Source organism: Hyla sarda, chromosome 1, assembly GCF_029499605.1.
Source record: "Hyla sarda isolate aHylSar1 chromosome 1, aHylSar1.hap1, whole genome shotgun sequence".
In the NCBI taxonomy this organism is placed as follows: domain Eukaryota; kingdom Metazoa; phylum Chordata; class Amphibia; order Anura; family Hylidae; genus Hyla; species Hyla sarda.
In genome coordinates, this window is record NC_079189.1 from 351,040,829 (window position 1) to 351,066,864 (window position 26,036).

Sequence of the window (26,036 nt, forward strand, 5' to 3'; positions counted from 1 at the left end):
ACAACTCCCAGCATGCCCTTTGGCTGTCTGTGCATGCTGGGAGTTGTAGTTTGCAACAGCTGGAGGCACACTGGTTGTGAAACACTGAGTTAGGTAACAAACTCTCAGTGTTTCGCAACCTGTGTGCCTTCAGCTGTTGCCAAAACTACAACTCTTAGCATGCAGTGACAGCCAAAGGGCATGCTGGGTGTTGTAGTTCTGCAACAGCTGGAGGCACACTACTACAGCTCCCAGCATCCCTTTGGCTGTCCATGCATGGTGGGAGTTGAAGTTATGCAGCAGCTGGAGGCACAACTTTTCAAAACTAAAACTCCCAGCATGCCCTTTGACAATCTGGTAGCAGTTGTGCCTCCAGCTGTTGCAAAACTACAACTCCCAGCATGCCCTTTGGCTGTGCATGCTCGGAGTTGTTGCTGGGCAACAGCAGGAGGCAAACAGCGCTTACCGCCAAAGACCACCAGGATCGCCTCCCCACACCCCCCACCGCTGATCACCCACTCCCTCCACCGCCGATGCCGCCCAGCAGGACGGGTGATTCGCCGGCCGGTCTGGCCACCTAATCACGCCGATCATGAGGTGGCAACAGTGTCACCTCACTCCTGCTGGACAAGGGTGAATGGTGCTGACTTGGACTGACTCGGACTACACCAATCACCCTTTTTGACCCGGAATTGCCGCAAATCTCAGGACCCCCCAGGGCTTTGCATGGGATGCCTGCTAAATGATATCAGCAGGCATCCCGGTCCGGTCCTTGCCCGGCGAGCGGCAGGGACCAGAAATCCCACGGCGTTTAGGTACGCCCTTGGTCCTTAAGTACCAGGGCGTCAGGGCATACCCACAGTGGCGTGGTCCTTAAGGGATTGAAAGCATTCTAACTTTACAGCATTTTTTTCTACACCTGCCTAAAACTTTTGCAGAGTTCTGTACATAAACAAGCTCTTACTCCTCGATGTGATTGAGCATATGAGAAAACACTACACAAATGAAAAATGGTGACACCGTGCTTTATTTTGTTGAATAAAGACAGAAAACACAATGCAGTTACAAACAGCATTTAAAGACGTGGCAGTTTGATGGTAATGCATAACCCTTTCCCTGATTTATCGTAACATAGATTATTTATATTGCGGTCTTTAATCAATAACATTATAAAATATGTCAAACTTCAAGTTGTTTAATAAATAGCAACTGGACATGTGTTGAAAAACAGTAGCAAAAAGAACAAAGTTCCTGTAAAACTCTTTTCTATTTCTGACCTATTGCAATAATTAAAAAAAAGTGAGTTGGTTGTCCAATATGGACAAATAGTATTTGCAAGTCTCATCTAAAGCAATAATACTCGTCGTACTGACGGTTGGAATCATTACATAGTGGTTGGTAGTCTTCGCTGTTTTGTTGTACATCATTACATTGGTCGAAATCTGGGGTACAATGTCCAGGGACAATGTCTCCTAGTGTATCCAAGTAACTGCCCACTGATATTTCATCCATTCCATCGCTATAGCCATGTAAACTTGTGTAGCTCCCTTGCAATGAACTATCCCGACTCTCCAGTAAACTGCAAAGGCTCCCGCTCAGGCTGCTTCCCTGGCTGGTGACAATGTCCTTCTCCTCCATCATATACTTGATAGACTCAATGTTCTCATTGATGATGAGCAGCTGTCTCATTAATTTCACATCAGCAGCTCGAAGAAAGATCTGTTAACACAAGCAACACAATAAAGCATGGTTAAAATACCTTCTTTCTCCATATGAAAAGTGAAATTGTAACGCAAAGCATTAGAATGACTCCATAATGACAATTCACTAAAATAAATAGTGGTTAATTTATTAACATAACGCCATGGGGCTTAAAGATTGGCATTTATCATTTTAGGTGTAAGTGAAGCATTTTTCTACACCTTTTTTTGTGTGCTGGTAATGTGTAGGAGTGTAAAACTCGTCCATATCATGTGTATTGCCAAAATAAGTGGATTGCAACTCAAAATCAGCAGAAATGTGTAAACCAAAATGCGCAAAAAAGGCGCAAATAAACCCTGCTTGCGCCTTTTTTGCACCTTTTCTAGACACAAAAAAAGACAATGATAAATATCGGCCATAATCTTGTCTACGCCCTTTGGCCAATTCCATATAAACGTTATAGGCAGGGCACTTCCCTCTATTGCAAAGGGTTAAAACACCCTACGAACACTGGCTTACAATCTAGTGAATGTGGGTGTATTTGTGTTTTATAACCACCCACTGACTTTAACCAGCACAGTGTAATGTGTCACGATGGCCATGACTAAGGACCACAAGGTTAGAAACGCATTGGAGTTTCTGTGTTCTTTTATGTTCACTTAGGTGCTTTTTTCATATTTAAAGATGATCGAATACATTTTGGACTTTTAAAATATTTTTCAAATTTGAGAGCTGGATGTTATCTTCACATGTTTAGTTACCCTTGGAACCGAGAAGGCGGCTCGGCTTTGGGTCCTCGGCTCTCATCTCCACTACTGCATGCTTGTAAACGGGACAATTTCATAGTTGGTGAGCTGGATTACACACATTTTTACAGTGTAATGTGGCCATTTTACTTCATGATAATAGGCATCCCAGAGATCCCAGCACTGTGACTACCTGGTTGGCTCATCTCTGAGATAACAGACTAAGAAACAAAGGTTTCCAAAATATTTCCTTTAACTTGGAATGGCTATGAGGTAAACAGGGCTACGAAGGAAGACACCCAGAAAAGTATATATAAAACATAAACATTTCATACAGATATTACTGTAAACATACTGTATTTGAGCCCAGGACTGCAGTAGTGCAAGGAAGTTGTTCTAGGCTACAGATCACTCCTATGCTAATGGTTCCTAATTTGAGTATCCACTCCTTCAGCAGCTATTTTGTACACAGCAGATAATTCATTTTCCATCTTTCTTATGTGCCAGACTACTCACATACTAAAAGAAAAGAAAGAAAAAAAAAGAGCTAGGCAAATATAAGCACTTGCACACCCAAATGAGTAATAGTAAATAGCAATTTATTAAAGATCACATATAGGTAGACAGCAAAGAAAGATAAAAAAAAAAAACACTGGAATAACAATAACACAAGTGTTTTTAATGTCTTTGTTGTCTACTTACTGTATATGTGATCTTTAAAGGTAAGCTGACAGGCTGTTCACCTGCACTAAACCCAGTACATAGCTTAGTGCAGGTGAATGGGAGTATAAAGAAGTATAACTTACTGGAACTTGTGCAGCTGTTTAGAAGATATGGTTCCCATTGCTATATTGCTGAATCTCTTTAGTGAGCAATGGAATCGGAGAGCCGGCTTTCCGAATTTCCCTGCCTGTGTTCTTTATGCCACAATATGCCTGCCCATCATATGCTTATCATTTTTTTTCTTCACTTACATGACGTTAGAGAGAAAAAAAATCCATCACAGCTTTAGTCTTAATATATATGTTGGAAGCTTTTACAGCATTTAAGTAAAATGATTGCAGTGTGGACCTGGGCTTATGTGTTTGATTAGTATAAGGCTTGAACCTAGATCACACTTATGTTTAATATTACAAATCTCTTTATTGCAAAGGTACCTAAGAAGTAAATTAGAATGACAGATTGTCAGCAATTCCTATATCCGGAAGACCTAAGAAGTTTCTTCATTACTGCAGATAACATGTCAAATTCTCCTCATACATCATATCCCCTATCCAAAAAATGGGAGATAAAATGTTTCATCGTGGGGGTCTGGCTGCTGGGACCTCCTGTGATCTCCGGCACGGCACTCCAATCATCCGCTGCACTGAGCGAACTCTGATCCGGATGACCGGCGACACCATTCTGAACATGGCAGCTTCCATGTTCAGAACTCCGTGGTGGTGTCCTGGAGAACCCAGCGGGGTCCCAGTGGCGGACCCCCCGCGATCAGACATCTTATCCCCTATCCTTTGGATAGGTGATAAGATGTTTAGGGGACAGAGTACCCCTTTAATGACTACTTTGTGAAAGATATCTGCCCTTTTATGATTGGAGAATCCCTATATAGAAAATATACACGTGACCCTGGAGTGCAGCATAAAATCAAAAGAGCATGTTTTCTGGGGATCAGTTTCAGTGGGAAAGTTGTATAGTTATGGACTGGCTCCAGGGCTTTCACAGTCCTCAGCACTTAATGCTATACAGGATCTATAAAACAAGGTAAGGTGGGCTATTTAGGGCATGTTGGTACCTCCGTCTAAATTGCAGCGATTGCAAGAAGCATCTGTCCACATAGACAAATATTTTTGCAGAATGATTTCAACATCTAGTGGAATATGTACCGCGATGAATTGCTGTGGTTCTGAAGGTACAATACAATATTGGATAAGTGTCTCTAATAAAGGGGTAATTCAGTTAAGGGGGTCCTCCCTTGAAAATATTTTCCTTTAAATCAACTGCTGCCAGAAAGTTAAACAGATTTGCAAATTCCTTCTATTAAAAAAATCCCAATCCTTCCAGTACTTATCAGCTGCTGTATGCTCTACAGGAAGTTCTTTTCTTTTTGAATTTCCTTTCTGTCTGACCACAGTGCTCTCTGCTGACACCTCTGTCCATGTCAGGAACTGTCCAGAGCAAGAGAGGTTTGCTCCTGCTCTGGACAGTTCCTGACATGGACAGAGGTGTCAGCATAGAGCACTGTGGTCAGGCAGAAAAGAAATTCAAAAAGAAAAGAACTTCCTGCGTATTATACAGCAGCTAAGTACTGGAAGGATTGGGATTTTTTATTAGAAGTAATTTACAAATCTATTTAACTTTCTGGCACCAGTTGATGTAAAAAAAAAAAAAAAAATGTTTTCCAGTGGAGTACCCCTTTAACCCCTTAGGACCCAGCCATTTTACACCTTAGGACCACAGCGTTTTTTGCACATCTGACCACTGTCATTTTAAACATTAATAACTCTGGAATGCTTTTAGTTATCATTCTGATTCCGAGATTGTTTTTTCGTGACATATTCTACTTTAACATAGTGGTAACATTTTGTGGTAACTTGCATCCTTTCTTGGTGAAAAATCCCAAAATTTGATGAAAAATTTGAAAATTTAGCATTTTTCTAACTTTGAAGCTCTCTGCTTGTAAGGAAAATGGATATTTAAATTTTTTTTTTTTGATTCACATACACAATATGTCTACTTTATATTTGCATCATAAAATTGATGAGTTTTTACTTTTGGAAGACACCAGAGGGCTTCAAAGTTCAGCAGCAATTTTCCAATTTTTCACAAAATTTTCAAACTCACTATTTTTCACGGACCAGTTCAGGTTTGAAGTGGATTTGAAGGGTCTAAATATTAGAAATACCCCATAAAAGACCCCATTATAACAACTGCACCCCCCAAAGTATTCAAAATGACATTCAGTCAGCATGTTAACCCTTTAGGTGTTTCACAGGAATAGCAGCAAAGTGAAGGAGAAAATTCACAATCTTAATTTTTTACACTTGCATGTTCTTTTAGACCCAATTTTTGAATTTTTACAAGGGGTAAAAGGAGAAAATTTTTCTTGTGTTTGTAGCCCAATTTCTCTCGAGTAAGCACATACCTCATATGTCTATGTAAATTGTTCGGCGGGCGCAGTAGAGGGCTCAGAAGCGAAGGAGCGACAAGGGGATTTTGGGGAGTACGTTTTTCTGAAATGGTTTTTGGGGGGCATGTTGCATTTAGGAAGCCCCAATGGTGCCAGAACAGCAAAAAAATAAAATTAAAATAAATAAAAACACGGCATACCATTTTGGAAACTAGACCCCTTAAGGAATGTAACAAGGAATTAAGTGAGCCTTAATATCCCACAGGTGTTTCACAACTTTTGCATATGGAAAAAAATAAATAAATTCCACCAAAATGTATGTTTCCCCTCAAATTTCCCATTTTTCCAAGGGTTAATAGCAGAAAAGAACCCCCAACATTTGTAACCCCATCTCTTCTGAGTATGGCGGTACCCCATAAGTTGACCTGAAGTGCACTACGGGCGAACTACAATGCCCAGAAGAGAAGGAGTCATATTTGGCTTTTTGAGAACAAATTTTGCTCGGGGGGGGGGGGGGGCATGTCGCATTTAGGAAGCCCCTGCATAATGCAGGCATTTCCGAATTGCCTCATACCGCTTCCGTATCATTGCCATACTGTAAAGCGGGGTCTGATAGAGGACGTCCCCGCTCCAGTAATGACGGACACTTGTTTTTTTTAACAAGGCCCATATGCAGCGAGAGGCCCCAAAATGTCCTCATTTCCGCTGCATCAATGGCGTACCATTCATTGGACCTGGCCAAAAAGGAATCGGGGTGGTGGGCAATGAACTGCTGGGCATACAATTTTGTTTGCTCCACCATTAGATTGACCAGGCTGTCACTGAAAAAAAACTTTAAAAAGTCCAGATCAGTGAAGCCAACATGGTCAATCCGGATTCCTGAGTCGCCAACATACTCAGGAATCCGTGGCTGATAACCCTCTGGGGGGCTCCAGACAGGGTCACCGGAAGGGGGCTCCGGTGCACTTGTCTGGGGGGCCGGACTCCTATTACGAGCGGCATTGCCACCCGTACTAGTGTCGGCCACTGGGTAACTCTCATGAGGGGTGCGTGGCCTCACCTGGCGGCATCTCCGCCGCCGTACGGGGGACTCATCATCACTACTAGATGATGAGGAGGACGAGGAAGAACACAAAAAAGTCGGATCTACCTCGTCCTCACGGGCAGATTCGGAGTCAGAGGCTAAAAAAGCGTAAGCCTCTGCTGCCGAAAATCCCCGGAGGGCCATCGCCTTTTTTCTACGGTGGCGGGGGTGGGACGGTGGCGGGGAGGGGGTGTGTGCGGGGGGGGGGGGGGCAGGGAAGTATGTATTGTGTGGTGCTTGGTGTAACTGTAACAGGAAAAAAAAAAAAGTGGTGGCACACGCAGCACCCTGAACCCCTAATAGGGCCCGGGGTCTTACAGATCAGGTGACGGCGGACCCTTGGGGACCTATTAGGTGGTCGGCGGGGGGGGAGTTACTTTTTTTTTTACTTTTACTTTCACTTTTGTTTTACTGTTTTACCCTACCTTTCCCTGCAACAAGCTGACCCTGATCTAGGGGCTCTTTCTGAGGGGGCTCCGGCACTCCGAAGGGGGGATCCCGGTCCTCTTCACACAGCTCTGCCCGCTGACTGAACTCAGCGAGCGCGCAGAGCTGCGTGAGGGGACCGTTAACCCCTCCTCTGCTGCACTGCTATTGGCCGACGATCGCCAACCAATAGCAGCGTTGCTGGGGCGGTGACAGTATTGTTACCGCTCCCCAGCAACTGGAGGTGATTGGCGGGGTATCGTACACCGCTGATAACCTTCCTTTTCCGGGTCATCGGGTCACAAGTGACTACTCGGAATCGCCGCAGATCGCCGACGTGAATTCGTCCGCGATCTGCGACGATTGCCGACATGCGGGGGTCCCGGGACCCCCCTCGGCATTTGTACGGCATGCCTACTGAACGATATCAGTAGGCATGCCATTCCGATCTCCGCCCGGCGAGCGGCGGAGACCGGAAAACGCCAGGGCGTATGGATACGCCCTGGGTCCTTTAGGCCCAGGGTGTGAGGGCGTATCCATACGCCCTGGGTCCTGAAGAGGTTAAGCTATCTTTGGTAAGTGAGCCAATCCATAATTATGGAGCTGTGTGTAAGCAGAACTAGTGTATTACAAATACCCAAGCCATTATTACGATTACATATGAAATTGTTCAAATACCGACAAACATTATTAAAACAGGAGCCACTGGGAATTACAGTGTTTGTCTTCAATGAGATGTGCCATTAGGAATGCCATAATTACAGTGAACACAATTTAAATGTGCAAAAAATAGAAACAAATTATTTCCCAGAGTGCTTCTCAATGGGCTCTTCCTGCCCATCAAGACTTCTTTGCAGTTGATGATTTATTTTAAAGGGAACAACAACTACTCGAACACCCATGGAGGGAACGAAACTGTAAGATCTATAAGTTCAGTCCTAAAATACAACAAGTTGGGAAGTATCACCCATGATTATGGACCCCTCCAAAACAGGCTATAAACTTTTACACTGCATTTCGGAGACCTTTAGATCCTATTGTTTGGACTTACAATATACCATATCCACCCTATGCCCACTACTCCATTTGCAGGAAAACCTTGTGACTACCTATCCTACTCTGATATACCATACCTTACCCCAGAGACCATAGATTGTCTGGAGTCTCTTATTACTAAACAAGAAATGACTGCTGCGATATAGGACACCCAATTTGGCAAAACCCTAGATGACAGACTTTTTTCCTGGCAACGGGGTACTTGCAAGGGATGCCTTTCCTGGTAGACTCCCTAAGAGTCCAAAATTATCATGCTTCCTAAAATTGCAAAGGACCCCATGTTATACCCTAGTTATCACCCAAACTTCCCTTTTCAAAATGGAATTGAAGTTATTTGCTACAATTCTTGCAATATAATTTACCCTCTCCTCCAAACCTTGCATAGTCACAGTAGTGGTGATCAGGGTTGATCCCCTCTAAGTGTGGATGTCCAAGGTCCAAGAAATGATGGTGATGGAGGGGCTCATGGCAAGCCTACATCACACCTCAAAGACACATTTTTATTAATCTGCTGTTATTGGATACAAATCTGTCCTATCCCAGAAATATTTTGTTCTCTGCATTCTCTCCTTTTTGCACAAACTAAGGTGGTCTATTAAACTTAGTTCAGTCTCCTCTCCGCTTTCTACCCTTCTTTGTTTTTCACCCCCTCCCTTTTTTCGCGTTCTTTTCTCACCCTCCTCCTCCTTTGTTCCAGATGTGGAACACTAATCTATAAATCCTCCTACAGACCAATTCTAGAGATTGTTGATGCATACATGTCATGCCTCATCTTCTGTTTCTCACATTTCTCAAATATTTGAACACCTCTATTACTGTAACTACATTAAATGCATCTCACTTATTTTACCCAAAATAAAATGTGGGAATGGTTTCTGATAGCTGCTTATATCCTCCCATATTGGAATAATTACTATATTATAAACTCAGGGCTAGTAACTTGGGCAACCATAGTTGCATGCCTATAGCCATCTAGTGATGATTTCACACAAACACCAACCCCCCCCCCCTTCCCCCGAGTTTTGCTTAAGCAGGTTACTTTTGGCTCTAATGTAAATGCTACCTTATAAAGGGTTTTCCTTATTTGTGACAATCTGCGTAAACAACATATTTCAGACCCTTCAATTTTTATATTTGGATATTGTTTCACAATAATTAACAAAGGGATTAGTTTGTTTTGCTAACATAGCATTTTTTTTTTTTTTTTGCTAGATTATGTATAAACTATTTTTTCCTGTTTGTCCATCCTTTGTACAATATATATTTTAGTGTTTGCTTATAGTACCTTGGCCTACCTACCTAGTTATATTGTTAACAATTTATGTATGCCCCCAGGTTTACCCAGACGGGGGAAGGAGCAGGGGACATCAGGTGACCACCACAGCCAATCAGCATCCTCTGCAGTCATGCTCTGTAGTGGAGTATGGAGTGTAACCACTGAGGCTGATGACTGGCTGCAGTGGTCATGTGACATATTCTGCTGAACACCGGAGTGCTGACCAAAGACATCCGCTTCTGAACACCGAGGGGACAATAATGACTGTGACACACAAGAGAGAGATAAGGTAGATACTAATGACTGTGACAGAGATGATGGGGACACTAATGACAAAACATACACCAGTGGAGAGATGGGTAAGTTTCCAACTGTAAACAACACAAGATCCCTAACCAGGGATCATTAATTCCCTATCTTTATATCCCTACCCTAAAGCTTAATTTTTATAACTGCTTTAGAAACAGTAAACAATAACTAAAAATTAAAAACACCAGTGTCGCCAGTCCCTGATAGCTATGTCATAACACTGTATTTGCTATCACTTGGGCTCACAGTCCATAGACATAGAAAATGTGCTTATTATAAGCTCAGACACATAGCCCCCCGATATATTTCTCAGAGCTTCATCAAAGGTGGAAATGGTATTAATGATCGCTGGTAGAGACACTAATGACTGTGACACAGAGGAGAGACAAGGGGGACAGTAATGACTGTGACACAGGGACAGATAAGGGGATATTAATGACTGATCATGTAACATCACGTTATGTGACGTCACATAACTTCACATTGTGTGAAATGCAGTAATGTTGCGTAACATAACGTTACTTGACCTGTGGCATCCAATGCTATAGCGTTGTAGATAATATTCATTTTCATTTTAGAATATACTGCAACTAACAGTCTTATTAAACAACAGAACAAACCTGTTACTGAAAGCAAAGCATTGTATTTTTCTGTATAAACATTCAAATCCGAGCATCAGACAGCATTGTCCTGCACCAGGAAGCATAAGTGAGTACAAAAAAAATCCCAGTCCTGCGAGTGACACTTGTTGGCATTGTTATGAGTGATTCGTGGTGATCACAGACACTCTGAAGACATTGCTTATAAAGAGCTTTTTTGTACAGGACAGAGTTATGTCTGGCTCTAATCTTCTTATTAGACTTGTTTTTTGAGTAATTTGACACAGACAATGATATTTGCGTTATGGAATCAAACCTTTTTTCTTCTTTTACGATAAATTCCATTTTTCCAGTTGCTGAACTAAAGAGGTGACAGGTCTCTAATGTGTGGGCGCTTAATATATGGCTGTGTTATGATAACAATATTACTTGCTAAAATATTCACACACATTCTTTTGGAGAAAACAGCTGCATAGTTAAAGAGGAAACATTCTTAAAGGGGTACTCCAGAGGAAAGAAAATGTTTTCAAATGAACTGGTGCCAGAAAATTATACAGATCTGTAAATTACTTCTATTTAACAGCCAATGTATGCTCCAGAGAAAGTTTTTTTTTAATCAATTATAATTTTATTGACAAATGTTTGTATATATAACAAAGAAGAACAGTAACATTACAGTTGTGAGAGCTCAGATATAACAATGAAAAGTAGACAGTCTACTTAAAGATGAATCCAGTATGAGTACGATACAAGCGTGATATATCAAAGAGCAAAAAATCAAAGAAGGAAGTATCAGTATCGCTATCAACAAGGGCAACCGGCATAAGTGTCTGTACAAAAATGTTACAATGTAACCAAGGAAAAGAAGGAGGGGGGGGGGGGGTGTAGAGAGGGAGTGGGATAGAGGTAGGAAGGATTGTTCCCTACTGAGGCATTTCAGGACTTCAGGATCCATTTCCAGCTGGGGAGGTGTGTGTGTGTGTGGGGGGGGGGTGGGGTTGACAATGCTGTGCTGGCAAAGAAGGGTTATAGTGCGGGGAGTTCCTCCAGGGGGACCAGAGAGCGAACTCCACAGAAAGTTGTGTAGTTCTTTCCAGTCTGACCACAGTTCTCTCTGCTGCCACCTCAGTCCGTGTCAAGAACTGTCCAGACAGGATAGGTTTGCTATGGCGATTTGCTTCTACTCTGGACAGTTCCTGACACAGACAGAGGTAGCAGCAGAGAGCACTGTGGTCAGACTGGAAAGAACTACAAAACTTCCTCTGTAGTATACAGCAGCTGATAAGTACTGGAATGATTAAGATTTTTAAATGGAAGTAATTTAAATGGAAGGGTGCAGCCTTAGCCTATCACTGCTCATCTCACACTGAACTGCTCTGGGCTGTGTGTAGCCCAGTAGTTCTCCCCTGTATGGCTTCAGATAATGTCACACTTGCTGGGTAACACCCCTTCCCAGTCTGTGAATCTGAGACTGAGCAGAAAATACAGAGCAATATCAAGGTAGAAAAATAAAAAATAAAAATAAAGGCAGGGGTGGTTTATCATGATGGGGGCAGAGAACCGGGAGGATTATAAAATTTAACAAGATCATGACAGGTACTCTTCAAGTAAGTGATGGCATATCCTAGCAATAATCCTTACTTTGGTAGGAAAAGCCTTCAAATACAACATTACAGTAATACAGTTACTCGAGCTGTACAGAAGAAAGATTAAATTCTCTCTTGGAAAGCAATATAGAAGAGTTGTGTGTAATTTTACATCACTTGTTTGTGGTAGAGTATAATTGTTTGCAGCTTTATCACTGACATTTAATAGCTTGAGTATATTATTTGAAATTTTGGAATTAAACAATTTTGTATTTAAATCTCCAGCAATTGCATTAACCTTGTATACACTGTAAATCTGGATTATATTAAAGACATACGCCAGGAACAAAAACAAGACAGGCTCAATAAGATTTAGCTTATAAGACCTACCGAATTGCCAGAAGATGTTAGCAACTATGACGTGTGTGTTGTGTCGTGTCCATGACTAGATTGTTCCCACAGATCTTGTTCTATATATAGTTGGCCATGCTTCACCCTCTCTCACATCCTCTTCACTACATTTAACAAAAATGCGTAGATTCATAGCCTTCTTTAATAACAGAACAGAGCAGTAAAGGAGAAAAGAATCATTCATTTATTGCTCTCTGTTTGCTTACAGATTGCATGGAAAACACAGGGAATCTTACTATTCTACACTCTTTTATTGTATCTTTTCAGTAATAATAGTATATTAAGTAGTTGTAGTTAAAGGCGTTACATGGCAGGAGGGGGTTTCAAAACTATGGCCATTGTGTGGGATATAACAAATAAATAAATAAACCTTCACTCACCTCCAGCACACCCCGGGTTGCTCAGGTGTGCTGCTCCGGTCCTCTGCAGCGGTCATCTTTCCGAGTTGCAGCATGACTCGTCGTCTCCGGGAAGCACCTAGGCCCAATGTGTCATACTGTCCCTTAGCAAATTGCTGGCTGAGGCAGGAATTAGTTGCAGCCAGCGATTCGCTGAGCAGCAGTATGACACATTGGGCCTGGGTGCTTCCTGGGGATGACACGTGATGCTACAACTGAGGAAGGTGATCACATCGGGAACTGGAGCAGGACACCGGAGGCACTTTAGGAGTGCTGTAGGTGCGCAAATGTTTATATATATTATTTTAGATCCCACAAGAGGACATTTTGACCCCCCCCCCAACTATTGGTTTGTTACTACCTACCCTATCGGACTTAAAGGGGTACTTCGCCCCTAGATATCTTGTTCCCTATCCAAAGGATGTCTGATCCATTCATGTCTATGGGGGGGTGAAGGCTGTGGTCTCCCATCATACGGCAAGGAGCTGAGTTCGTTCTGTGCACCGGATGACTGGAGTGCTGCGCCCTGGAGAACATGGGGGTCCCAGTGGCTGGACCCCCACGATCAGACATCCTTTGGAAATGGGATAAGATGTTTAGTGGGGGAGTACCCCTAGAATGACCATGGTGTTATCATATTGGCTAAATTACGCTTTATAGACCCGCTTAAAGGAGCTGTTGTACCAAAAATCTCCTTAAAAGAAAACCTTGTGAACAAGCAGCTGATCACCATGAGTCCTGCTGCTGAAACTGGGGCGACTGGCATCCATAAATTGCAGGCAAACATAGTATGACTTCTCACATATTCCTCCAAGGACCAGCGAAAACACAGATCCGGAGGGGAAACACCTATACACTTCAATTTAGCAGGGGTATAATACAATCTAAGTACATATCTAGATTTAATCAACATATCTCTACTACTAACTACAGTGGAGTAATAAGAACCTTCCACTTCCTTCCACTGACACTCAGTCAAGTCCGGATATCAACCACCCATTTATGATAAGCCTCTGAGAAAGGACTAGGCCCCAATGATTGAAGGAAAGCAAAGGACTGAGTAAGAGGTTTGGAAAGGTCCGTAATGCCCAGGAGAAGCTCCACTTCAGAAAACGCAGGAGTAAATATAAAGGCACCAAACAGAGCCTGAACCGCATGCCTAAGTTGAAGATACCAATAAAAGGCATTTCCAGGGATGTCATAACGTTCCTTCATGTCCGAAAAGGATAGGAGAACCTGATCCTCTCCAAACAGGTGGATCACAAATTTGACTCCATGAGTTCCCCAGAAGCCGGCTTCCTGTAACCCATGCAGGTGTGAAAAATGCACATTCCCCCACAAGGGTGCCCTAAGAGATACCAGAGGTTGTGGAAATTTACTCAACACCACGGACCACACCTTAGCTATTATCTGAAGGAGAAGGAGAAAAGAGGAGTGAGTATGGTACCTGTAGAGTGAGTTGGTAAGAGCCTCGTAGGAGCCCATAAGCACGCCAGCCAAGGCAGTAGCAGAATTTGAAAGATCCAGGTCAATCCACCACGCTGCATAAACTAGTTGGTAAGGAATAAAATTGTTATAGATGTCAGGGGCGGTAAGGCCACCATGCTTTTTAGGGGCCTGGAGGAGAGCCCGACCAAGTCTGGGAGACTTGCCCTGCAAATAGAAGGATCCCAGAGCACCACATAGCATGCTAAAATGTTTCTTAGGAGGAATGAGAAGAGCTAAGTCAAACAGATAAAGAAACTTAGGAAGGTAAATCATTTTAAATATATTAATCCTTCCAGCTAGGGACAAGGGGGGTGAGAACCACAGCAGAGCTCAAAAGTGGATCCAAATTCAGGGACATATACTCAGCAAGGCAAGCAGTAACCTCTACCCCAAGATATCTAAAGCAAGGAACCACCTGCAAACCCGCTGGGAGAGCTGAGGGAAGGGGAACTCCAGGAGAAAGCGCCATCAGGGAAGACTTAGCCCAGTTGACCTGCAAGCCCAAAATCAAGCCGCAACGGTCATATAGGTCAATTAAAGACAGAAAAGAAGCCACCGCATCATCAGCATATAAGGATACTTTGTCAACAATAGAACCCCGGGAAATACTACAAATAGTGGGATCCATACGTATGGCCGCCGCTAAAGGCTCTACTTCAAGCGCTAATAGGAAAGGGGACAGCGGACATCCCTGTCTTGTCCCAAGACCTAGAGGAAAGGGTGTAGATATATACAGATTAGTGCGAATGCGGGCTTTAGGGTTATCATAAAACAAGCGGACCCAAGCACAAAAACGGGGACCAAACCCTAGGGCTCTCAGAACCTCCCAGAGATAGGGCCGTATCACAGAATCAAAGGCTTCGTAGACATCTAAACTAACCACAACACCAGAAGGAAATCCTGCCCCACCGCCACAACATAAGTGGCTCTACCCGGCATAAACCCTTTGAGGGTCTGACATCACAGCCCCATCACCACCCCTGATACAATAAATAGAGACGGCCTACTAGTTCTCGCAAAATAAGCTAGCAACTTCCTATTCTTGTCCCCAAACTCAAAGAGGGCTGCCTCCCTATCTGCCAACCACAACTGGATCCTGTCCCGCTGAACCACCAAAAGTGACCTCTGGGCACTAGCCCACACCCTCTCATTATCAGGGGAGGATCCCTGACATACTCCGCTTCCACAGCACTCACCTCCTCCTGCAGCCCCACCTCCATAGCTGACCTAAGCTTCCGCTGACTCGCTACACCTGCTATAAAGGCTCCCCGTATCGTGGCTTTATACGCATCCCACTGAACTAAGGGGTCAGGATGAGAAGCATTATGCTCCCAATATTTAGCATCAGCTACCCCCAGCGCCTCCACCACTGCCTCCACCCTCAACCAACCCGGGTGCATGTGCTAAAGACAGGAAGGGGGACTAGGGCCCAAATTAACAACTACAAGGATAGCTGAGTGGTCTGAGATCCCCTAGTGGTGTAGGAAACATCTCTTACCACCTGGAGGAGATCCTCAGAGGCCAGGGCAAGGTCTATGCAAGAAAAGGACATATGGGCTGCAGTATAAAATTAAAAGGAAGTCGCATTCGGGTACTTCAATCTCCAGAGGTCAGTCATGCCCAGTGCCAAGCATCAATTAGTAAAGGAAGTACAGTATAGCCAGGGTCAGCAGCAGTGGTGTGGTCGAGCTGGGGATCAGGAATCACATTAAAGTCACCTATAAAAAGGACTGGGTCAGAAGGAAAAGACAACAGTTTATTAGTAATCAACTCCAACACAGAGACTTGAAAAGGAGGGGGCACATAAACAGAGACGAGAACAAAGGAAAAAGAACCCAGAGAACAGTGCAAAACCACAAACCTCCCAAAGTGGTCACAAGCCGCCTGGGAAACCACCAACGGAAAAGATTTAGTAATCAGCACAGAGACACCCCGGGCATAGTTAGAGTAGGAGGCATGATAACCCCATGCTATCCAGGCCATTTTAAGGGCAAGAACCTTTTGGCCCATGATGAGTTTCCTGCAGACATATAATGTGAGGAGACTGACGTTTCACAAAGTCTAAACACAAGGCCGTTTTAAATTTGGAGTTAAGCCCCCGCACATTCCAGCTAACCACCTTGAGAGTCCCCATCATTAGAAACAAGTAAGTACAAAAACAGGCAGGACCAAGGGAGGCCCAGAGCAAGGAGGGAGAGAGTACTGGGACCACACACACCAGACTCAAGCAACATAAACACAGACAGGACACAAACAAAAAACACAAAAATAAATTTGAATAAGCATAAACAAAACATTCCCAAAACTTCCCTGTCTAGCACTAAATGGACAAAGTAAAAACTCAATGCCCTAACACAGTGCAGACCTAGACCCTAAATATAACTACTACGGGGCATTAGAAGAACGCCTAGCAAAAGAATCAACTAACTCAGAACCCTCCCGCCAAACCACCGTTAACACTAAAATGGCTGGAAGATGACCCCGAGAGAATCCCTAAGGAGAACCGGAACCTAAGGAAAATATGGGAAAACTAAATCCCTAACCACTAACTAAGGGGCAAAGGAGGAGAGAGCAATCTCGGGTACGATAGTCCAGTACAGTTCAGTGTGGAGGTCTGACAGGCGGGCCGTATCAACCCTGTGAAGAGCGTCAGTCGGAGAGGTGAAGAATTTAGTGGAGGTCCCATCCACCACCCTCAGGTGAGCAGGATAGAGCATCGAGTAGCGGTAGCCCTTAGCACGTAGCTTTAACCGGACTTCGGTGAACTGAACCCGCTGCTTGCGTAACTCCACGGAGAAGTCCGGATAAAAGGATACTCTGCTTAAACCACAGATGATCTCCCACTTGATTCGGACTGGACAGAGAATAGCATCTCTGTCCCTGAAGTGGAGAAGTTTTGCCAGGAACGGGCGCGGCGGAGCCCCAGGGAGAGGATCCCGAGCTAGTACTCTGTGGGCCCGTTCAACAGAAAAATATGGAGAGAAGGTATCCGCTGGAAGAATCTCTTTCTGCCACGATTCTAGGAACAACACAGGATCATTCCCTTCCACCTTTTCAGAAAGGCCTACGAGGCGGATATTATTGCGCCGTAAGCAGTTCTCAATATCATCCATATCATGGGGCCAACCATGGCTAACAGGGTCACACAGAGAGCAGGTAGAAAGTCACTAGGAACACAGTCCTGGGAGCACAAGTCAGCAGGAAATCAGACCTCAGCAAAGGCGCGTTGCACCACAAGTCCCAGCAAGCCCAGATGGAATCCACAAGGGTACTCACTGATATAAGGCAGGGCAGCAGGCAGCTCAGCAATCAAAACAGCAGAAGAGACCTCCTGAGGGGGTCACCACAGGGTGCACTGTAATCCACAGCAAGCAGCAGGGATGTGAGACCAAACAGAGTGCAGGGATAAGGGACACCACAGCAGCCCAGACAGTCCCTCACACAGGGCTGCCTAATTCTTTGAAGGGGGGCAGTCCAGGCAGCAAGAAACCCCACAGCACTCACAGAAGGTAGCAGAGGTCCCACAATATGTCCGCTCCTTCCCTCACCAGTGAACTCCTGCCGGCCGCGAGAGTTGCCACAGCAACTAAGAAGAGAAGAAGGCCCCACCCATGAAGGCCTACAATGCCACTGGACCAAGGACCTTCAATGCAGGACATCCAGGACTCCACTACAGCATCACTCCGCGCCTCCAGCAGCAAGGGACTTGGGGACCGCTCCGCCAGTCCGCAGCAACCGCAGCCGACACCAGCCTCCTTACTACCAGGACCACAGCGCCGGAAGCCGCCCGCACCGTCCACCGTCCGGATCTTGCCCAGGCCACCACCGGAGGACCACACAGCATCGGGGAACCCAGAAAAGCTATTACTGGCTAGACAGGGTGAGTAGTCAGGGTACTTTTAACAGGGCAAGCGGAAGCCCTCACTCTATGGGGCCGCACGCTTCGGCATCCAGGCCAGGCCCACTCTGACATGAGATATCTGAGTCAATGAACAAGATAATGGGAAGAACTAGAGCCGACACCAAGAGGCTATTGTTCAGCTGTTGAACGGACTTCTCTTCGTATGAAACTTCATGTCCGTAATTGTCCAGGTATTACGTTAGTCCAAGAGTATGTTACCACAGCATGGGAAGAATGGAACCGAGTCTCATTGCAAAACGAAGCGAAAAAATTGGTGCAAAACAAGATCTGTGAATGTATGTGATCCTGTTTCACTGCAGAACCACAATAAAGCTGTTATGTTCCACAAAAGGATATATCAAAAGACAGACATACCTCTAGGTCAGTGAGTCATATCATGAAACGAGACAAACATGTAATAAAAATCTAAACCATGAAGAATGTGTTTGTAGTTGTGTGCGCACATACATCCAATGTCAGGATAGAATAGGGTATACAATTATATTAGGATATGTAAAAAAAAAAAAAAAAAAAAGCATAAAAATGTATTCAGGTTTACTATGCTTTTTGATGTCAAGTTACAACAAGAAATTAAGGAGCCACTATTATTTCTCTCAACAGAACAATGAAACGTGTTAGGACATAAAAGCTATGACTTCTGTCCTTACCTTATTTCTATTGTGTGTACATTTTAAGGTACTAGTTTGTATACTAGCACAGGAGCAATCCCTCACTGTATATCTCTGTGTGACTTGATAGTCTTTGAAGTTCAACTTACCCTCCTCACTGTAAAGATGGCTATACTGTAGCCAGTGCAACAGTCTGTGTGAGGAATTATCAAGAGCATGAAATTAAAGGGAACCAATCATCAGATTTTACCCTATATAATGCTTGGCAAAGCGTTATATAGGGTAAAATCTTTATTTTCACCATTCCCGGGGGATGCTCCTGCCCCCAGGGATGGTGAAGATATGAAGTTATAAACTAGTCACCGCCGCAAGTAGTCACCTAGGCGGGGAGCTCTTCTCACCAACTCCCGTTCTTCAGCCGGCAGCGACGCCCCCTCCGCTTGATTGACGGGCCACGTCATCGCTCTGCTCCGTCTGTTCAGTGAGCGGAACAATGACGCGGCCCATCAATCAAGCGGAGGGGGCGTCGCTCCCGGCCGAAGAACGGGAGAAGGGGAGAAGAGCTCCCCGCCCAGGTGACTACTTACGGCAGCGGCAGTGACTAGTTTATAACTTCATATCTTCACCATCCCTGGGGGCAGGAGCATCCCCCGGGAATGGTGAAAATAAAGATTTTACCCTATATAACGCTTTGCCAAGCGTTATATAGGGTAAAATCTGATGATTGGTTCCCTTAACCCCTTAAGGACACATGACGTTCTCATACGTCTCCATTTCCGAGTCCTTAAGGACACATGACGTATGAGAACGTCATGTGTTTTACCGGCCCCCCGCAACCATCTGGAGCGGAGCCGGTCCCCGATGCCTGCTGAAATCGTTCAGCAGGCATCGGGGCATATCGCCCAGGGGGGTCATTATGACCCCCCATGTCGGCGATGGCCGCAGATCGCTGGACAATTCAGTCCAGCGATCTGCGGCGGATTCCGGGTCAATCGGGTCTCCAGTGACCCGGTGACCCGGAATTATTGGCTGATCGGGGCCGTCAGAGACGGCCCCGAACAGCCAGAGCCAGCAGGGGTGAGGTGGCACTGGTGCCACCTCACGATCGCCCTGATTCGTCGGCCGGATTACCGGCCGACCAATCAGGGCGCCTGCTGCGGGTGTCACTCCCGCAACCCGCTCCGCCCCTCTTCCGGAGGACGTGAGCGGGTGCGGGAAGACGACCCCCGGTGCTGGGGACCCCGATCCCCGGCGTCCCTGTTAAGATCGGGGCCCCAGGAGCAGCGGCGGCGGCGGCGGCGGCGGCGGCGGGACTGACCTGTGCGGCGAGGATCGTTGGAGGTGAGTGACAGCCTCCTGCTGTTGCTTAGCAACAGCTCCCAGCATGCAACAAGGGCATGCTGGGAGCTGTAGTTATGCAACAGCAGGAGGCAGACCACCACAACTCCCAGCATGCCCTTATGGGCATGCTGGGACTTGTAGTTTTGCAACAGCTGGAGGCACATTCTTTCTATGGAAAAGTGTACCTTCAGCTGTTGTGTAACTACAACTCCCAGCTTGCACAATCAGCTAAAGTGCATGCTGGGAGTTGTAGTGGTGCATCTGGTGGTTGCATAACTACAACTCCCAGCATGCCCGTTGGCTGTCGGTGACTGCTGAGAGTTGTAGTTTTGCAACAGCTGAAGGCACACTGAGTTAAGTAGTAAACCAGTGTGTCTCCAGCTGTTGCATAACTACAATCCCCAGCATCCCCAGCCAAAGTAGTATGCCTCCAGCTGTTGCATAACTACAACACCCAGCATGCCCTTCCGCTGTCCGTACATGCTGGGGGTTGTAGCTTTTGCAACAGCTGAAGGCACACTGGTTGCAAAACACTGAGTTTGTTACCAAACTCGGTGTTTCACAACCAGTGTGCCTCCAGCTGTTGCAAAACTACAACTCCCAGCATGCACTGATGGACCGTACATGCTGGGAGTTGTAGTTTTGCAACAGCTGGATGTTCCCCCCCCAATGTGAACGTACAGGGTACACTCACATGGGCGGAGGATTACAGTTAGTATCCGGCTGCAAGTTTGAGGTACGGCAAAATTTCTGCCGCAGCTCAAACTGCCAGCGAGAAACTACTGTGAACCCCCCGCACGTGTGACTGTACCCTAAAAACACTACACTAACACACAATAAAATAAAAAGTAAAAAACACTACATATACACATACCCCTACACAGCCCCCCTCCCCTCCCCAATAAAAATGAAAAACGTCTGGTACGCCACTGTTTCCAGAACGGAGCCTCCAGCGGTTGCAAAACTACAACTCCCAGCATGCACTGATAGACCGTACATGCTGGGAGTTGTAGTTTTGCAACAGCTGGATGTTCCCCCCCCCCAATGTGAATGTACAGGGTACACTCACATGGGCGGAGGATTACAGTAAGTATCCGGCTGCAAGTTTGAGCTGCGTCAAATTTTCTGCCGTAGCTCAAACTGCCAGCGAGAAACTACTGTGAACCCCCCGCCTGTGCGACTGTACCCTAAAAACACTACACTACACTAACACAAAATAAAATAAAAAGTAAAAAACACTACATATACACATACCCCTATACAACCCCCCTCCCCAATAAAAATGAAAAACGTCTGGTACGCCACTGTTTCCAAAACGGAGCCTCCAGCTGTTGCAAAACAACTACTCCCAGTATTGCCAGATAGCCGTTGACTGTCCAGGCATGCTGGGAGTTTTACAACAGCTGGAGGCACCCTGTTTGGGAATCACTGGCGTAGAATACCCCTATGTCCACCCCTATGCAAGTCCCTAATTTAGGCCTCAAATGCGCATGGCGCTCTCACTTTGGAGCCCTGTCGTATTTCAAGGCAACAGTTTAGGGCCACATATGGGGTAGCGCCGTACTCGGGAGAAATTGGGCTTCAAATTTTGGGGGGTATTTTCTGCTATTACCCTTTTAAAAAATGTAAAATTTTTGGGAAAACAAGCATTTTAGGTAAAAAAAATATATATTTTTTTACATATGCAAAAGTCGTGAAACACCTGTAGGGTATTAAGGTTCAAATTACCCCTTGTTACGTTCCCCGAGGGGTCTGGTTTCCAAAATGGTATGCCATGTGTTTTTTTTTTGCTGTCCTGGCACCATAGGGGCTTCCTAAATGCGGCATGCCCCCAGAGCAAAATTCACTTTCAAAAAGCCAAATGTGACTCCTTCTCTTCTGAGACCTGTAGTGCGCCAGCAGAGCACTTTTCACACCCATATGGGGCGTTTTCTGAATCGGGAGAAATTGGGCTTCAAATTTTGGGGGGTATTTTCTGCTATTACCCTTTTTAAAATTGTAAAAATTTTGGGAAACCAAGCATTTTAGGTAAAAAAAATATATATTTTTTTACATATGCAAAAGTCGTGAAACACCTGTAGGGTATTAAGGTTCACATTACCCCTTGTTACGTTCCCCGAGGGGTCTAGTTTCCAAAATGGTATGCCATGTGTTTTTTTTTTGCTGTCCTGGCACCATAGGGGCTTCCTAAATGCGGCATGCCCCCAGAGCAAAATTCACTTTCAAAAAGCCAAATGTGACTCCTTCTCTTCTGAGACCTGTAGTGCGCCAGCAGAGCACTTTTCACACCCATATGGGGTGTTTTCTGAATCGGGAGAAATTGGGCTTCAAATTTTGGGGGGTATTTTCTGCTATTACCCTTTTTAAAATTGTAAAAATTTTGGGAAACCAAGCATTTTAGGTAAAAAAATAATATATTTTTTTACATATGCAAAAGTCGTGAAACACCTGTAGGGTATTAAGGTTCACATTACCCCTTGTTACGTTCCCCGAGGGGTCTAGTTTCCAAAATGGTATGCCATGTGTTTTTTTTTTGCTGTTCTGGCACCATAGGGGCTTCCTAAATGCGGCATGCCCCCAGAGCAAAATTTGCTTTCAAAAAGCCAATGTCACGATGCCGGCTGGCAGGTAGTGGACCCTCTGTGCCAGAGAGGGATTGGCGTGGACCGTGCTAGTGGACCGGTTCTAAGCCACTACTGGTTTTCACCAGAGCCCGCCGCAAAGCGGGATGGTCTTGCTGCGGCGGTAGTGACCAGGTCGTATCCACTAGCAACGGCTCACCTCTCTGGCTGCTGAAGATAGGCGCGGTACAAGGGAGTAGGCAGAAGCAAGGTCGGACGTAGCAGAAGGTCGGGGCAGGCAGCAAGGATCGTAGTCAGGGGCAACGGCAGAAGGTCTGGAAACACTGGCAAGGGACACACAAGGAACGCTTTCACTGGCACTAAGGCAACAAGATCCGGCAAGGGAGTGCAAGGGAAGTGAGGTAATATAGGGAAGTGCACAGGTGATAACCCTAATTGGAACCACTGCGCCAATCAGCGGCGCAGTGGCCCTTTAAATCGCAGAGACCCGGCGCGCGCGCGCCCTAGGGAGCGGGGCCGCGCGCGCCGGGACAGAACAGACGGGGAGCGAGTCAGGTAGGGGAGCCGGGGTGCGCATCGCGAGCGGGCGCTACCCGCATCGCGAATCGCATCCCGGCTGACAGCAGGATCGCAGCGCCCCGGGTCAGAGGACGTGACCGGAGCGCTGCAGCGGAGGGGGAGAAGCGAGCGCTCCGGGGAGGAGCGGGAACCCGGAGCGCTCGGCGTAACAGCCAAATGTGACTCCTTCTCTTCTGAGACCTGTAGTGCACCAGCAGAGCACTTTTCACCCCCATGCGAGGTGTTTTCTGTATCGGGAGAAATTGGGCTTCAAATTTTGGGGGGTATTTTCTGCTATTACCCTTTTTAAAAATGTAAAATTTTTGGGAAACCAAGCATTTTAGGTAAAAAAAATATATATTTTTTTTACATATGCAAAAGTCGTGAATCACCTGTAGGGTATTAAGGTTCACTTTACCCCTTGTTACGTTCCCTGAGGGGTCTAATTTCCAAAATGGTATGCCATGTGTTTTTTTTTTGCTGTCCTGGCACCAAAGGGGCTTCCTAAATGCGGCATGCCCCCCAAAAACCATTTGTCGCTCCTTCCCTTCTGAGCCCTCTACTGCGCCCGCCGAACAATTAACATAGACATATGAGGTATGTGCTTACTCGCGAGAAATTGGGTTTCAAATACAAGTAAAAAATTTTTCCTTTTTATCCCTTGCAAAAATTCAAAAATTGGGTCTACAAGAACATGCGAGTGTAAAAAATGAAGATTTTGAATTTTCTCCTTCACTTTGCTGCTATTCCTGTGAAACACCTAAAGGGTTAATACACTTACTGAATGTTTTTTTGAATACTTTAGGGGGTGTAGTTTTTATAATGGGGTCTTTTATGGGGTATTTCTAATATGAAGACCCTTCAAATCCACTTCAAACCCGAACTGGTCCCTGAAAAATAGTGAGTTTGAAAATTTTGTGAAAAATTTCAAAATTGCTACTGAACTTTGAAGCCCTATGGTGTCTTCCAAAAGTAAAAACTCATAAATTTTATGATGCAAACATAAAGTAGACATATTGTATATGTGAACCCCAAAAAAATATATTTTGAATATCCATTTTCCTTACAAGCAGAGAGCTTCAAAGTTAGAAAAATGCAAAAATTTCATTTTTTTCATCAAATTTTGGGATTTTTCACCAAGAAAGGATGCAAGTTACCATAAAATTTTACCACTAAGTTAAAGTAGAATATGTCACGAAAAAACAATCTCGGAATCAGAATGATAACTAAAAGCATTCCAGAGTTATTAATGTTTAAAGTGACAGTGGTCAGAATTGCAAAAAACGCTCCGGTCCTTAAGGTATAAAATGGCCTGGTCCTTAAGGGGTTAAAGATGTTTTCGAAATAGTCATCTTTTTTTTTTTTTTTGTGTCTTTACCACTTTCTATGTGCCCTCCATTATCAAATCTAAATTTACCATTGCCATGACATTTCCTACCTAGCAAAGGCAAACATTTAAATTCTGCATAGCACACCATGTGGCCACCAACTTCACTAGGGAAGACTGCATTTTCTAGGTTCACTGATGACTAATTCTGCATACAGTTGATGTGCAGGCATTCAAGCAGGATATCTAGTGAATATATGTCTGCTTGCCTGTGGTTGAAGGATAGCGCAATGACGTGTGTGGTTCTGTAGCGCTGCTGTAAAAATTCAGATAGCACTATAGGGAACTATAGGAGGACGCATCTCGTAGCAACATTGATAAAACAATGATAGGAAAAAAGGGACATACTAGAAAAATGTACACTTCTCATAAGTTTCAATGGCTGACAATGGTATTTTGTTTTTAGAATTCTTTAATAATATTTCTAAAATTATTTTAGAAATATTAGTCTTGTTTAACCCCTTAAAGGAGTAGTATAGTCAAAATTATCTACATCCCGTTGTGCCCAGGCTGCAAAAAAAAAAAGCAAACATTAACTCACCTTCTTCCGTTCCCCTCTTGTGCCGCTATAGCTGTTCAGTCCTTCGGTCCAGTCTTCTTCCTTGTGCACCAATCGTCACACTGCGGTTAACGTATCGCCGGCCGCAGCGATGTCCCACGTCGGACAGTGATAGGCTGAACACAGTGTCATGTAAGGAGCCTGGACCCCGCCTTCTCTTTGCTGCCCAGGTTCCTTACATGACACTCTGCTCAGCCTATGATCGGCCGAGGTAGGACATCGCTGTGGCTGGCGATAGCGGGGCAACGGAGGAAAGTGAGTTAAATTATTATTTTTTTGTTTCTTTTTGCAGCCTGGGCACAACGGGATGAAGATAATTTTGACTATACTACTCCTTCTGGTCTTCTGGTGTCATCTTTCACTGTAATGCTGCACAGATCACTTTTCAGCAGCCTCTTTGTTATCATCACAGACAGAACAGGAAGTCATATATTAATATTAGGCCTAGTGGCCAGACTAAAAACTGCAAGGTATACTGTATACTGGTGTCACCTATCGCTGCCATCCTGTTGTGATAATAGAGACCTGGGGTGTGGACATTTAAAAAAAAAAACGACTTGTCAAAGGGGCTAAAGCGGAACACAATCTACTTATCCCTCAAGAAAATCCGCTTGTCCTGGTAGATAAAATAATTTCAACCAAAAATAGTCTGACCCACCCCACAAGACCACCAGGGATGGATATAAGATCCCTTTAGACACTGCTGTCAACTTAGACAGCGGTGATCTAATGGTAATCTTATGTGTAATCTTAATCTAAGGGTAATCTTATGTGCCGTGATCTGTAGTTTTTATCGGAACCATTTATTATCGGTACTTTTTTTTAGGAAAGGGGCTTATTCACATATATACACACTTCTTAAAATATTTTAATCACTATTTTTCAGTCTTCTT

At 44.8% G+C, this 26,036-nt stretch overlaps 1 protein-coding gene across 2 annotated transcripts in view; it reads right to left on the reverse strand.

Annotated features, from left to right (window-relative positions):
* Nucleotides 1-998: 998 nt before the first annotated feature.
* LURAP1L (leucine rich adaptor protein 1 like) overlaps nt 999-26,036 on the reverse strand; it is a 131,148-nt gene continuing 106,110 nt past the window's right edge. For both annotated transcript variants that reach the window (XM_056552163.1, XM_056552162.1), the window contains exon 2: nt 999-1,698. In XM_056552163.1, the coding sequence (XP_056408138.1) occupies nt 1,321-1,698 (378 nt within the window). In that variant the 3' untranslated portion in view covers nt 999-1,320. The remainder of the gene's footprint in view (nt 1,699-26,036) is intronic.